Genomic DNA, 16,542 nt, shown 5'->3' with positions numbered 1-16,542 from the left:
GAATGCCAAAGCAGAAGTAATTGAATTTTTTTGGCAAATAAAAGCAGTATTTCTGTTAAATAGAGAAACCCAGAGAAGCAGATTGGTATGACATGACATGTGCTGTAGTACGGGTGGAATTATTACAGGCTGTTGAAGGGGACATGGGATGGGTGTCATGTCTTGTAAAGCAGAAATGTGAAATAGTTTGTCTGTGGAACTGCCTGGTCCAGTTTCCAGAGGAACGGTTAAACAAAAAGAACTTTAACTATGACAGAGCACACAGTTACTCACAGTCAAGAGACGTTTCTGCAATATTTTCATTTTCTGCTTTACATTTTATTTTCAGGAATAATTTGCAGTGTAATATAAATATTGTCAAAGTAAACTACTAAGGACCCATAAGGAACAATGGAAGAATGATATCCTGAATAAGCCAAAGCTCAGAAATTACATCCAAATCAAAGAAAATTACTACGCAGAGCTTTATATAATGTGTTACAGAGGTCCCTATGTGCTAGGTTAAGAACTGGTTTGAAGTGAAGGAACAACTCAGCAGGAAAGACATGCCTGCCCTCCCCAAATAAAATGGAAAATGGTAAATGGACTTGCATTTATATAGTGCTTTTCTAGTCTTCTGACCACTCAAAGCGCTTTATACTACATGTCAGCGTTCACCCATTCACACACACACATTCATACAGTAGTAAAGACTGATAACAGAGGCTGCCATGCAAGGTGCCACCTTCTCATCAGAATCTAATCTAAAAACTCATTCACACACCGATGGCACAGCCTTCGGGAACAATTTGGAGTTAAGTATCTTGCTCAAGGACACTTCGACATGTGAACGGAGGGAAATGAGCTACCGACCTTCCGATTGGTGGACAAACTGCTCTATCTCTGAGCCACAGCCGCCCCCACCAAGTCCTGTCGTCTTCAGGAAATCCAACGACTTGTTAAAGAAAGAAGACGCCTGAGGAAGCTGTGGAATAAATCAACTGCAGAAGAAAGGGGGGGCATCAACCTCCTTCAAGAGGACCTAAAACAGTGGCTCTTGAAACTGTGTTGAGAATGGAGAAACGACGCCAAAAGAAGGAAAAGGCAAGAACAGACTTCTTCAAAGATCCCTTTAAGTTTGTGAAAGGCATCTTCGCAAAAGAAAAAGCTGATCCCTGAAAGCATAAAAGAGGAGGTTGAAGGACACATCAAAACCATCCACACAGATGAGTTAAAAGATGAACTGATATTTGTCCCTGATGATGTCCCACCATTGTCACCCCCAAAACACCAAATTGACATCAGCTCTTCCAAACTAAGTGAAGTGAAAGAGGCATTGAGGAAGGCAAGATCGGCATCTGCACCAGGCCCTAACGGTGTTCCGTATATGAGAATGCCCAGGATGTTCTAAAATTCCTCTGGAGAAACCTGAGGGTTGTGTGGGAAAAGCAAGTTATCCCGGAAGCCTGCAGAAGAGCAAGGTGCTGATCCCAAAAGAAAATAATTTGACCACTTTCAAAAAGTTTCACCAAATAAACCTTCTAAGGACAGACAGCAACATCTTGTTCAGTGTGTTGGAGCAAAGACTTGCAAAGCATCTGAAACAAAACAATTTCATTGATATGTCAATCTAACAGACTGGCATAGCAGGCTTCTCTGGATGCCTTGAACATACCAGCATCATATGGCATCAAATCCAGACTGCTAAGAAAGAAGGAAAGGATCTGTATGTCTTCTGTATGTGTTTCTTCACCAGGCCAGTGCCTATGGATCAGTTCCTCAACTCCAACTGCGGACTGCTTTTGAATTCTTTCAGGTTCCGGCAAGCATCAGACTTCACCACAGCTTGGCAACCACTGGAAGTAGGCCTTCACTATGGCAATTGATTTCATTATCAGAGCCTCGAAATGGGTTGTGGGAGACAAATGGCTAAAGTTTGGTCAGTGGCTGACACCTATATGAGCCCATGTGGACGATATAACAACACTGACGACAACTGTCCCCAAGAAACAAGCCCAAGAAGTGCCAAAGCATCTCCATTGTCAAAGGTCAAGTCACGGATCAAAGATTTCATACTGACAGAACACCCGTCCCAACTGCCAGTGAAACACTTGGGCCAATGATATGATGCAAATCTGAGGGACACTGAGCAGTTTGAACAAATAAAAAAAAATACCAACACACACACAGCTTGCATCAACAAGACCTTGATGCCAGGGAAACTCAAGCTGTTGTGCTTCCAGTTTGGGATACTACCAAGACTAATGTGGCCTTTAACTGTGTATGAAATCCCCATCAACAAAGGACAAGCTGGAAAGAGTGGTTTGGACTTGCACGATGCTTACGTCAGCTGGGGTGACATCTGGCAGATGGAAGGATCTCGGCTAAGTTTTGTCATCAGAGTTACTTACGACCTCCTTCCCACACCCCAGAGAGAACATTTCAAATAGAGAGCATTTCAAAACATTCAATTTCCACAACAAAAAAGTGACCTCTTGTCTGAGGGGCAATGATTGTAATGTAAGTACGCCGCCAAGCAGGGACCATCCACAATCTGAGTGGACCAAAGAAATTTGCTTGTAATCTGCAGAGTAATAACAGTCACTTTAAAGTCATATTCTCTACTAAATCATTTAGAAAACAAATTTAAGTAGACTTGACTGTAATTGTGATTGAACGGACTCACCACATGTCTTGATAATCCAACAAATTGGTTAGAGAGCCCTTCCTCAACCAGGAGACCTCAGTTCCAGCTTGCATTTGGGCAGTATCTGCCCTGTTGATGTGACCTGTATCCTTGAGGAAATGCAGTCTATCTATCTATCAGCTCTAACTGACCCTGACTTCTGAACTCCCTGGAGGGGTAAACAAACACACCTTTCCCCGCATCATGTTTGTAGAAGCTACATGCGAGCAACAAAGGGACTAAAAAGAAAATTCACCCTTCAAAAGAAGTATAGCGAGGAAAAAAGAGGGATGTTTCTCACCAGCGGATGTGTGAACTCGGGGGCATGGTCGTTCTTGTCTGTGATGGTGATGGTAGCCGTGGCTGTTCCTGTTAAGCCCACCTCACTTCCTGACATGTCCTTGGCCACAATCTCCAACTCGTATGTTGTGGTCGGTAGTGTCTGGAGAATAAACACACAGTGATTCAGAGTTTAAAAAGTGAGATATAGATGAATACATGGACCAGAAATTTCAATTTCAAATCATTTCAATGATGTCGAGATACAGAGAAAATACACTGAATTAAACAAATTAAAACCAAAGAGGATAATACTCAGTGAAAACAACTGCATATATATATATATATATATATATATATATATATATATATATATAATGCATATAATTTATACAAGCCTGGTTGCAGGAAAAGGCATGTGAATGACATGTAATTGTAGTAATTTTCACAGCATGCAGTCTGTACTGACTGCACTATAAATGCATCCATGTGAATATGCTACGTTCAGAGCTAGTGACGTAGAATAAGTAAGGGATAATGTGCAGCGAGCCGGTCATTGTTGTGAAAGAATCACCGACAGGGCGATGCCGCACCCCAGCGCGAAGTGGAGGGTTCTGTCATCGCCCCGAAGGGGATTCTTTCACAACAACGACCCGTTAGCTGTACATTATCCCTCTTATTACATGGCTACTTACTTAAGCAATCAATATTTTGACACAAAAACAATCCGCCAGAGTTCGATACCAGAGCTGCGCCCATAGCAACGGTCTGCTATACATAGCAACAGTCTGCTATACATAGCAACAGTCTGTTATACAGAAATTACAGACCACATAACGCATTGATTAACCAATCAGAATTGAGTATTCAATACAGCCATGTAATAAAAAGGGAGAAAGATTGCTTTTGTTGGATGGGAGGGGAGGTGGATGGGTCCAACAAACACAGGACTTTCAACCAGGAGACGTTTGTTCGTGTTTTCCGTACTGATGTTATGTTGTTTCCGTACGAATTTTACACACTTATTTTAAGCCCAGCCGTGACGTTTTTTTCCTAAACCTTGCCCTCTGCTGGTAGCCTACTGCACCTTCATACACGCATGTAATGTTCACACCTCAGCGAAGCAAAATGTGACACTGACATGCAATCCTCTGGTGGACAGGCGGGTCTATTACACACTTTGGCATGATATTGGGTTGCATACATAAGGAATAAATAATAAAATAATAGAAGAAAAGAAAAATAAATAAGGAAAGATGGTGTTGTAAATTCTGGACAGAAAGAAACAAGGAGGAATAATGGAGAAAGTAAGACTTTAGAAGGCTACCAAGAACAGAATGGGTGGACAGAGAAAGTTAAAGGCACAAAGAGGCAGTGCAAGTAATCGCTTTAACAGAATGAAAGACAAAATCAAGGTCATACAGCAGTAGTTATGCATCAGGGAGGATTCATACAGTACATACACACATGCACACATGCTAGTGTGCGGTGATAATCTTCAGATAATCTATTTGAGAGGCGAATTATTAAAAATCATTACTAGATGAATGAGTAGCCATGTGAGTGATTAAATTAATCCACCTAAAGCAAACGCTAACACTTATCACCATGTTTTACAATGCTGTAAGACCCTTCGACAAAGCTTGAAAGCTTTTCTAATAGTCCACCAGAGGCTTGAATCCACCGTCAAATTGACTGGATAATGGCTGAGAAAAAATCATTATAGTGTAAATATGCACCCTCACGCTCATGTACCAGTGTTAAAAGCTCCAGTAAACACTCGCGACATCTCTAGGGAAAGGTCAGGAATACGTATTTTGAAATTCATACATGTAAGAACAGATAGTAAAAGAGAGAGAAAATAAAGGGTCCTTAAAGCTATGCAGTATGGGATCAAAGAATAAGCATACTATGCACGGTTTACACTCGTCTATTTTAAAGATTCTCGAGGGGCTTAGAGCTGGTATTGTACGCATCTTCCACAATGCTTTTGGGCATCACAGATCAAGAGTTTCCTGCCTCAAAAGACAAACTGTTTTCCTTAACATAATCTGCTAAATCATAGCTGTTGTTCAGGGACTTAGAGATTGTGTGGCCTTTTCCAACCCTTAATAATCTTCACACCTATTTTTAGTTATTGTTGTTGTTGATTTGAAGTAGGAGATGAAAGATGGAGGATTATTAAAACCCAAAGTGAGCCCAAGTCGTCCACGCTTACAACACAAATTAAGTCTGATGATTCTACGTTCTCATACAAGCCAGCGAGAGGGATCTGTCCTTGATTACAAAGTAGCTTTCACGAAGCGCAAACGTCCAAATTAGATATGTAATTCATTTACCGGCCTGCCAGCATTTGTAATCTATATCACAATTGGAGAAATATTGCTCATACATAGGGCGAGAGCAAGGCATTCATAATGATCATAGCAGGGATAATCATTTGTTGCCATTATTCATGCCTAATAGAAATGTTGACTCGGGTGTATAAATAACAGGAGGTAGGGGCTGGTAAAGACAACATTTATTTATCAGCTGCAGTGTTCTCTCCCTACTGGGGGGTGTTAACTGCCACATGCTTAATAAACTTCATCCTTCTGTCTCGCTGAAAATGCTGCCGGGGCTCTCTCCTGCATTGTAGATTCACCTTTGAGCACACGCATACTCTTTTCAGCGACCTCTGGTACTAAACACAGAGGAGTGAGATGCATACGAACACAGTGGAATACACACTTATACACACAAAGAAAGAATATCAGGCTGCAATTTGTTGTTTTGAATAATAATAAAACCAAAACCAAATCATCCAAAAATCTTATTTTATGTAACAGATAGGGCTGTCAAATTACGCAAATTAGTTTTGACACCACTAATTTCTTTAACGCATTAACGCAACTTGCAATTTTTAGATTGTAACGGGCTCAGTTTAAAAGCTAGAGTGAAGATACGTATATTATATGAAACTAGCGAACCCGAGGAATCCAATGTTACCAACCATGTCATACTGGCTTGTTGGGAAGGAGGCTAAATAGCGCTCCAGACATACGTTAAATTTTGGCGAATTAAATCTTGCATAGACATTTTCAAAGGGGTCACTTGACCTCTGACCTCAAGATATGTGAATGAAAATTGGTTCTATGGGTACCCACGAGTCTCCCCTTTACAGATATGACTACTTTATGATAATCACATGCAGTTTGGGGCAAGTCATAGTCAAGTCAGCACACTGACACACTGACAGCTGCTGTTGCCTTGAGTTTGCCATGTTATGATTTGAGCATATTTTTTATGCTAAATGCAGTACCTGTGAGGGTTTCTGGACAATATTTGCATTGTTTTGTGTTGTTAATTGATTTCCAATAATACATATATACATACATTTGCATAAAGCAAGCATATTTACCCACTCCCATGTTGATAGTATTTGTATAGTATTACATACTTGACAAATTAAACCTTTAATGCACATTTTGAACAGATAAAAAATGTGCAATTAATTTGCGATTAAATATTTGAATCGATTGACATCCCTACTTATTTTATGGAACAGATAATGACAGGAATTCCATTATTTTTTTGCTCTACCTGGTTTTGTTTGTCAGAAAGGCTTTTCATTATGCCCTTGTTTAACACACCAAGTAAAAGGCCTATAGGAGGACATTTATGGGCCAGCTGATGGCCGCTAATGTACTGCTCCAGCTGAGGCTGTTTTTTAACAGTGTGGTTCCATTAGACAACTGTTCAAGCTCCTTGTAAAAATGTTTTCTTAGCTTTCAATTTCACGCCATTTTTTACAACAATGCACGGTTGTATTTAAGCAGTAGCAGTAAAATAGCACTAGTGCTATATTAGTTGTGATTTCATGTTTATTTTTATGCTTTCAGTCATGCCAGCTCACTTGGTTGGCAATGATAAAAGCTAGTCTGTAATTGTTTGGAATATTCAGCCCCTTCATTTACATTGGTGTTTACTGCACACACTATCCTAAACCCACCAGAGTGTTTACATCATTTTTCTCTGCCTCATCATGTCCTGGATCTTTATACTCGTGGACAGTCAACCTGATTATTGTTGATGATATTGTTTACTTATAAAGAGCTGTGACCCAGCATCCCCTCACGTTGTAGACAAATCCTCTGCTCTGCTCAGTGTCAAACTGAGCAGTAGAGGCAGTTGTCAGTGAGTGTGTGTGTGTGTGCGTGTGTGTTCTCCGTTTGCCTCATCATAGATAGTGCTCTAGTCAATTTCATCTGAGACAGGCAGGGGAAGATCAAACGATCAATGGGTAGACACCTTGAGGCCCGTTTTAATTATCACATCACCCAGAACTTAGACAGTGATAAACTATTCACGGAAATTACATATTGAGGTCAGGAGCGACATAATGTATGGAAGGCTCAGGCTCCAAATCTTACACTGACCAAATTTTCATTTTAAAAACAGGATTCTCAAGCGCCGACCTTTGCAATGAACTCAGAACGGGAAACAATTTGAATGCTCTTAACTGTCTGTTTTTATTTACAGGCAACTTTATATCCAGAAGAAATGACCCGCAGAGAGGCTAGAGCTTCCCTTCTGTCGTAAACTCCATCCGTTCAAGCAGCTGCTCCAGGGGAGATTGTGGAAGGAGCGAGACAATAAACAGGTGTTTCTATCAATAGTTTGTGCACATAGTGGGTGACAGGGGTGTCCCTCACAACCAGCTCCTGCTCGATCAAACATTGTGCAGGCAGATGGTGCTCCATGGACCTGTGAGTTTATTAAACCCATGAACAACAAACGCACATGGATACACACACGCGCTGACTGTAAAACACACTCGCGCACCTGCACGCGGAAAGTACACTTTTGCCCTCCAGCTGGAGAAGAGAAGGGCTCTGGAATACCTGCAGTCTCAGTGGTGTCTAAACACATTGAGCGTGGCCTCCTCTGGCGACTGACAACGTCTTAATGAGTATTTCCTGAGTCTCAACTCAATTATAAACTCCCTGAAAGTACCTGGCCAAGAAAATCTGTTCAAATTCACTAGAGATACAGAGTTACAGCAACGGGGAATTTTCCCTCCAGGTGTCAGAAAACTTCTACTGGCATAGTGTTGATTGAGACACTCCTCTCAGTCAGCCCCTTCATTTTTCAGCTCCTAGTTAATTTGTCTGGAAACGCTTGATTAAGCTTTTGTGAGCAGCAATAGTGTTATAGTCAACGGAAAACAAGTTACTTTTTGGCGATTTCTCCTGAGGGTTTAAGTAGATAAAATGGAATGAATGGCAGCATGCTCATAATTCAGGCTGTTCTGATTCACCGTTTGTAGCTATACCTACAAAACGTAATGCACTGCACCTTATATATCTCGCAAAATCAATACGTATGTAATCAACGTAATCGTGAACCAGCAAGTATGAAGAGCGACAAACGACACAAAGACAGGTGGTCGGGCTGGATGGGTCAGTCAAAAAATACCAGACTTTCGCCCAGAAGACAGGTGGTTCGTACCCCGTGTGAAACCAGAAGTCAACATTGATTTATTTGTCAAGTAACTTCCGTACATACGTTACGTCACTTCCGGAGTTATTTTAAGCCAAACCACGATCTTTTTCTAAACCTAACTAACTAATTTTGTTGCCTAAACCTAACCAAGTCAATCTTTTCCTAAACCAAACCTCGTGGTTTCCTGTGAAGATGGAAGCTTATTTTGAAAAGACTGTATGCATGTAACAAGCGGAAATTAACACATGTTGTTGGACATTCGTAGGAAAACACACGAAAAATGAGGAATAACTTTTCTTGAGATATCATACGAACTGTTGTATGAGGATATGTTACATAATTATATAAAGCTTTGGTGGTCAACCTACAGTAATATTCCGTCTATACAGTATTGATTATGTCTTTTCATATTGTACATTTACTGTAATCATGATCATATTGTATTAAAGTTTTATAAAACAGTTTTGTGCAAATTAATGGTTTGGAGCACAATACAATAGAAATCTTATACAATTAGTTGTTGAAGTGCTTGTCAGAGTTTTTTCAGATGTATCACATAACAGTGGAATGCAGTTAAATGCATTAAACATCTGCTCTATTATCTTTGTATGTGTTTCTCATGTTTGTCAGACTGATTTACTTAATTGTAAATGAAAAGAGTATGAGAGCATCTGTGAAGGCTCTACCGGCACAGCAGTGCCTTGAGCTAAACGCTAATGTCAGCATGTTAACATGCTCACAATGACAATGCCAACATGCTGGTGTTTAGCAGATGTACTGTTTACCATGTTCACCATCTTACTTTAGCATGTTAGCATGCTAACATATGCTAAACAGCGCTAAACACACAAGTACAGCTGAGGCTGATGGAAATGTCAGGAGTTGTTGCAGGTAATTAGTAATTAACCAAAGTTTTTTGACAAATTACAAATTTGATCTGATAATGGCGCTAGATGAAAAGTTAAGGGATCACCAGACCTATAACAAATCATGAGAACATCAATGTCTGAATTAAATTTCAGGGCAATCCATCTAGTGGTCTACCTCCGGGTCTGAGAAGTGAAGCCAATGTGGAAGTGACTTAAACTTGCATTCTTTCTAATAGCCAGCAGGGGGCGACTCCTCTGGTTGCAAAAATAAGTTTGTTACAAGTCAATAAGAAAATGACCCTACTGCTCATTTGATTTATTACCTCAGTAAACATTGTAAACATGAGTTTATGGTCTCAATCGCTAGTTTAAAGTCTTGTTCAATACAGCATGATGTTCACTTCGTAAATTATGGTCCAATTTAGAGTCAAATAGACCATAAAGCAGGGTATGCTATATGGCATGGCTACCTTATGATTGACAGGTCGCTACCACAGCGTTGTCAAGTCTGGGAGTTGTCCGTGTTTTCGTCTTATAACTTTAACCCTTTCACAGTGTGTTTCCAGTTCATTAAAGTTAATAACCTTTTTTGGTCGCCAGAAAATGTCTTACTCAACCCTTTGGTGTCACTTCTGGTTGCAAAAAAACAAGATGGCGACAGCCAAAATGTTGAATTGGAGACTTCAAAACGTTAGTCCTCAAACAAATGAGTAACGTCACAGTGACTACGTCCACTTCTTATATACAGTCTATGAATCCATCCAATGGTTTTTGAGATATTTTACCACAAATGTCAACCTAATGGTGGCACTAGAGGAAAAGTCAGGGAATATCCTCTCGGGACCATGAGTGACTGTATAAAACTTTCATGGCACTCTATGGAATAGTTGTTGAGATATTTCAGTCTGGACAATAGTAGTGGACCAACTGCCATTGCCGTCCCTAGAGTGATGCTGTGAGCATGGCTGAAAACCTTCTTATTCATATCTCAATACTGATACTACGATAGAACCCAGCACTACAGCAGAGTTTAGCAGAGTGTTGCAAAGGCAGCATAACCTTTGTTCAGTCAAAGCAAGTTTGCGTCATTGAAGACAAGTGTGATCTTGGACAAACTCTTGGACTATCAGAGGAATATCAATAATCCACTGAAGAACCACACCGCTTTCTTTCCACTACTGTATAATTTTCTTTGTAAAACATAAGTGGGAGAAAAAACCAGGAAGCCACAAGTGATTTCGCTGAGCGATTGTGTTTGTGAAAGCTGACATATCAACTGAACAAAGAGCTAATGAAGTCGAGCGCACCACATCATATGACAGGCCTTGTTTAAGAGACATCTGATCGGAGAATGACATTTCAGACCGTCACATTCTGCCTTGAAAGGATTTCATCAAAGCCCCTCGAGTAAGGGCTGATCCGTGGCACAAAGCAAGGAGAAAGGAGAGGATGAGAGTAAGAGAGAGGGTGGAATGGAGAGGGATACGTGAGGAAAGGAGGAGAACAGAGTGAGAGAGAAAGAGAGCGGCCTGACATCTCTGAGACACCACATTAACTCTCTGAATGGGTGTGATATTATAATAAAATTGGCAGTGGATTCTTTGTTCTCCTCAGGCCCTTCACTAGTGCTCACTCTCAGCTCAAAACCATTGGCTATTCTTCAGGAATCTTTTCAAATGCTTAGAGAAATGATGACAGAGTTAAACAGAGTTAAACCGAGTTATATGAAAACCCCTAGTGACAGCATTTCTACAAGAGCAACATTATTCCTCTCACCTTTATACCTTCATCACCTTGATTTCTTTACCTCTCTTCCTTTTTTTCTTCTGGTGGAAAGCTCTTTTTGGCTAAACTTCAAACCTTTTCTTTTTCATTCTGTGGCATTGAAAAGACAGTCTCATAATGTGACTACAAAACTGTGTGTTTGGAGGCCTCCAAAACTGGTCTTGTTCCTTCTTTAATCAAGTTCTTTTTTCTGCTTTTCATTCTTGGTTTACTTTTGTTTTAGGAGAGCAAAACAAATACGTATAAAATATGAGTTTTTCAGGATGCAAGGTTCACTTTGCCTTCATGAATCTCCCGAGATTGTTCCTCCCAGTGTTTCCATCCGTCATTGTCAAAGCCCATTCGTACTCATTTTCTCTAGATCGCCGTGATGTGTGGGAACTGTTACACTAATATTTATGAAGCTTTCAGACTGAGAGCTGTAACTGTCCTGTTTTCTGTCAGCATCACTCACAGGATAGGTTCACAATTTTTTAAGATCCACAGTCCCTGTTCAATATAAAAACGTATTTCAAAGTTTATCTGAAGATAGTAGAAGGCTTGAGCAGTGTGAGTTAGTCAGATTAAGTGAGTTTCTTCCAAAGTTACAGTCTTCTAGTAAATAATTCTCTTTGTGTTAGTATCCCTCCGCTGCAGCTTAGCAAGGTAATACTCTCAGAGAAAACACAGAGGGAATTTCATATTGAAAGGACAGTAACTTTGGAAGCCATCCACTAAATTTGACAAACTCAGAGTGCTAAAGCCAAATATTAACTTCAGATAAACTTGCAAATCATTCTTGCACATAATGAGAACTGCGGATGACTTAGCAAAATCTGTTGAGGCATTCATTTGATGAACTGACCATTGTTTTAAAGGTGCTAAATGCGAGATTGATAGCATTTCTATTAAAAAATGATTCGCCGACGTTACAGACGTCTCTTTCCCAATGTAAGTCTATGAGAAAAAGTCTTTTTGAGCCCAATAGCATCACGTGATGGACACAAAAGTTGGAATTCCATTTTGACCACTACGATAATTTACGTCAAAGCTCGGCGCACTTCCTGGGGGCTTGGTTCACATGCACCAAAATGCACTAAAAGGCAGACGCAGCCGGCCCGGCTACGTAAACAAAGCACAGAGAAATTCAGATTACAACACACACAGAGGGAGAGCAACTTCATTCTCTGCTCAGGTAGACAATACTCCTCTATATCTTTATATAGCTAATAGTGTTTGCTGCTATATTAATACTCTGGACATAATATAGAGCACCTTTAAGACAGACTTGAACAATTGTGAACCTATCCTTTAAGCAAGAGCAGAGACAGCTAGAGACAAGACGAAAGGTCTGCAGCCATGCTAGCAGCTCTGTTAGGCCATACTTAGACACATCTGTGCTTTGAGCTGAATGCACTACTAACACGCACACTTCATGCTTACATGCTCACAATGGCGATGCTAACATGCTGATGTTTAGTGGCTACAATTTTTAGATGAATCGAATGGCACAAGATGGAAAGATAAGGGGATCAGCAATTCATCTTGAGGGGGACATAATGTCTGTACCAATTTCATGGCCATCCATCCAAAAGTTACTTAGACGTTTCACTCAAAACTACAGATGTCAATCTCATGGTGGCTCTTCAGGAAAAGTCAGGGCATCACTAAAGACAGGAGGATACATCACCTGGAAACCATGGATGTCTGTACCAAATTTTGTGCCAGCATATGTTAAGATTCACAGAAAAAGTGCAATCTTTGACCTGCTGGCGGCGCTAGAGGAAAAGTCACAGGACAACCAAAGCTTCATGGTGGTCACGAGGACTTCTTGATTTTAAGAGGGGTAAGAGAACTTATTTTAAAAATATACAGATGGCCAATACCTCAGCATTTCTGCATTTCTGTGAAGAAAACTAAATCAAATTATTTTTAAAGATAAGGGCACCTGAACACAATCTATATTCACAGAGCTTTTCCTCTCTGCTAAACAGCCTCGTCCTGCATTAGAAAAGTATGCAGTTCAAATAACCAAAGAGCTAATAAGAACAATGACCAAGTGTCAGGGAGAAGAAAACACTAAATTCGTCAAAAAAATAAGCATATTAAGTATGTATTATTGTTAAAAAATCCTACACATATATAATACAGAGAATCGTATTTAAAAGTCTTAGAAGAATAACAGGAAAACTCATCTCTGATGCAATGTTCACAGGAAATAACCTGCTCAAAATGCATCCAAATTGTTCGTTTTACACAAACTTTCTGCAGTTATTGAGTTCACTATTTGGGTAATTGTATGGTTTATCAGTTGCTCTGTACTGTTGTTGTTATATATGCTTATATTGTTAAATATAATTGGAAATATACATAAAATGTCTCTTAGTCAGAGGTTGTCAGTTTACTTGATGATAGAAAAGGGGGACCCTAAAGAAAAAGGTCGGGAACCACAGCTCTAGGCACCGTGAAGTCGGAACAAAATGTCAATCCATCCAATAGTTGTTGTGATAATTCAGTCTGGACTGAAGAGTAGTTGACCGTCTGATTGACAGGCTGACTCACCAACAGACCGACATTGCCATCTGTAGGGCCACTCTGCTAGCATGGCAAAAAAAAACATCTTGATCGATATCTCTCATGAAATTAGCTATACTTGTTTTTTTTTTTCTTCATTTCACCTCTTTAGTTTTAAATATACCTTCTTCCGGATGCTCAGAACTTTTAATGGGAGGGTGGGGGGCTTTGTTGGACAGTAGAGTAGACAGCTCATTAGGTAATGTCATGCTGGCTACGTTGCTGTGCTCAATGGGACGTCGGAGAGAGTCAGCAAGATGCAGATCACAGATCAACTAGAGTGAAACCAGTTTACAGTTAACACACTTCAAGCTGGGATCACTAGTGCGCTATTCCTTTCATGTACTTCACCATTACAGGGGCTTCATTCTGATGCACAGCAGGTGTGCGTGAATGGGTGTGTTGGTGATGGCTGACATGAGCGTTTGTAACTCAGGTACTCAAGTCACAGTGTGTTTTACACATGACAGTGACGCTGTCATGTCGGTGTAAACTACAGTTTCATGTTTCATTTAGTAATGCATAATGCATTGCTTCTTTTTTTTTTTAAACCAATAATTAGACTCTAAACTTTCTCTCAAACATTTTAGCTCCACTTCACCTCACAGGTCGCTGGCAGCCTCCCGCACTCCACCTCTATAGACATATGATTAATCACTTTGACAATAGTTAATTACAGGAGGATGGCAGCCACGTGAGGCCCTTATCTGGGCCACTGCAACCTACGCAAGTGATCTATTTCTTTCATCAGCCTCTTAAGCATGGTTAGCATTCACCCAGAGGAGAGAGCAAGAGGCATACGGGGGTGGTCGTGGGAGGGTGACACTTTGATAACAGTGTTTCATTTTACGGGTTTCCCCCCCTTCTCATTTCTTCTGTAATTCAAAACAGGAATATTGATAGCTGCTGCATTGTGCTGAATCAAAACACCTCTGGTTCATCTAATATGCAGAGAAAGACACTTTTTAATGATTCAACTTTGACAAAAACAGAGTTGGATACATTAACCTAAACTGTAATGCTATTAACTGATTAATTTTCAATTCATTCATTTCATTTTGGCACCGAACCCTTCAAACTGAACTCAAAGAAATATCAAATGGAAAATTAATGATTGCGCATTAATTATTTTCAAGTCTTACATGTGCAGAACAGGAAGAGCATGATGTAAAAGGTTGTCGACTGTGAAATGCCCAAAGGTCCCTGTTCACACCTTAACATTAAAAAATCATTTCCTGAGTGTAATGACTGATATATTTTTTACACTCATCTCTTAAAGGGGCTCCAACGATTTCAAGAGGTTGGCATATATGTACCAGCCGCGACAATGACGCTAGTATTGATTTCACCTGAAACCGTGAGTCTGTGTGTGTCATGGGGTCCTGCAGACACCTTCTGTAGCAGGAACTACCACAGAGGTGGTTTTCAGTACTTTGCCAGGTGTTTATATTTCTGTCTGTCTATGGACTTTTTTTGTAAGCGTGGTAGCATTGCCACCGTGCAAGATGCAAACACAAAACGTCACAAAAAGGTGTGTAGTTGAGATCAAAATGAAGGCTAAGTTCCAAGATGGCTGTGGTCTGAGCCAGAACGGGGGGTAGGAAGAGGGGAAGGGGCCATTGGCTCTCCACTTTAAGCCCCAACGTCCAATTTTACAGCAGATTAGACTGTTGTCAGGCTATCTAATAGGCGTTATCAGTCACTATAAGCCTCATAGATGTGGGTCAGTAGGGGCCTACACCCATTAGTAGGTTTTATCATCTATTCATATGGTAAGTCACTGAAAGAAGGTATAAAAGAAGACAACTGCAAACTCTAGCGACAGTAGTAATTATTACAGGAGCAGAAGTCGAAGTCCTTCGCTGTAGTATAGACAGCGTGAAACTCCATAGCAGTGGAGGTTGGGGACGATGTATGGGACACTCAGGGTTTACACCCAGGAGGCTGGAGTTTGCATCTTGTGTGAAACCAACGACATGTAGTTGTCTTTGTGTTGTTAAGCCAAAACAAGATGTTTTTCCCTAAACTTTACCAAGTGTTTTTTTTTTTTTGCCTAAACCTAAAGACGCCGTTTTGTTTGTGTTCAAAATGTAACGTTTATTACAAGGTATTACAAGTACTTTTTTTATGTCATGTATTGAGCTGTTCTGTGATTATACATGGGAGAAACTGCACCCATGGTAAATCAGTTTATTAAAACATGTGGAGTAACATGTTTAGCATACAGACTATTATTGACTATTTACTGCTCAGGGTTAACAAGACATCTCATAGGTGTAACTCACAGGCTATTATCTTGACTCCAGCCTCCATCATTTATAACATACAAATTAGAGAACAGTTAATCGACCACAATAATGAGCCTGGCTGATCCAGCCTGGATGCTGAACACACTGATACAGCATCACATTGAAGGAGTGAATCGCTGCTGCTTGATTCTGTCTCCAAAAGCATTTTTCACACTTAGAAGAACCAGAGATACGCCATCTCCCCCCCCGGGGACATCACCGTACCAAAAAAGACTGATACATGAGAGAGGACTGGTCAAGCTTTTCACCCCGTAGGTCCGTCCTTGCAGACTATCACTCCCACAACAGGGTGATAATAACTGACAAATCCTTGCTCACACTACAGTATGTAACACTGTATAGCCTACACAGCAGGCGCAGCGTGAGCGGCAGCTTCAGTCCTCCGTCTGTGTCTACACAGGATGAGTAACAGTGCTGAGTGTAGGTCACCCGCGTTTTGACAGTGCTCAGAGCCCAACACTCAATCACTGTGGAAGGAAATAGAATTGAAGCGAAAAAATAATTGAAAGCTTTTTAGACTAAAATGACAAAAAAAGTAGGTGAGAGCGGGGTCAGTTGGGACGGAGCTTTTTTAGAAAGTTAGAGAGCAACTATGCCT

The 16,542-nt window shown here is 40.5% G+C and overlaps 1 protein-coding gene across 1 annotated transcript in view; it reads right to left on the bottom strand.

Annotated features, from left to right (window-relative positions):
• The window catches only part of cdh13 (cadherin 13, H-cadherin (heart)), a 431,422-nt gene that overhangs the window by 89,106 nt on the left and 325,774 nt on the right, over positions 1 to 16,542 (bottom strand). Inside the window, exon 9 of the mRNA XM_037766589.1 lies at positions 2,967 to 3,107. Coding sequence (XP_037622517.1) covers positions 2,967 to 3,107 — 141 coding nt within the window. The remainder of the gene's footprint in view (positions 1 to 2,966; positions 3,108 to 16,542) is intronic.

The sequence above is a fragment of the Sebastes umbrosus genome, chromosome 4, assembly GCF_015220745.1.
Source record: "Sebastes umbrosus isolate fSebUmb1 chromosome 4, fSebUmb1.pri, whole genome shotgun sequence".
NCBI lineage: Eukaryota > Metazoa > Chordata > Actinopteri > Perciformes > Sebastidae > Sebastes > Sebastes umbrosus.
This window is presented reverse-complemented; position numbering and strand designations above follow the sequence as displayed.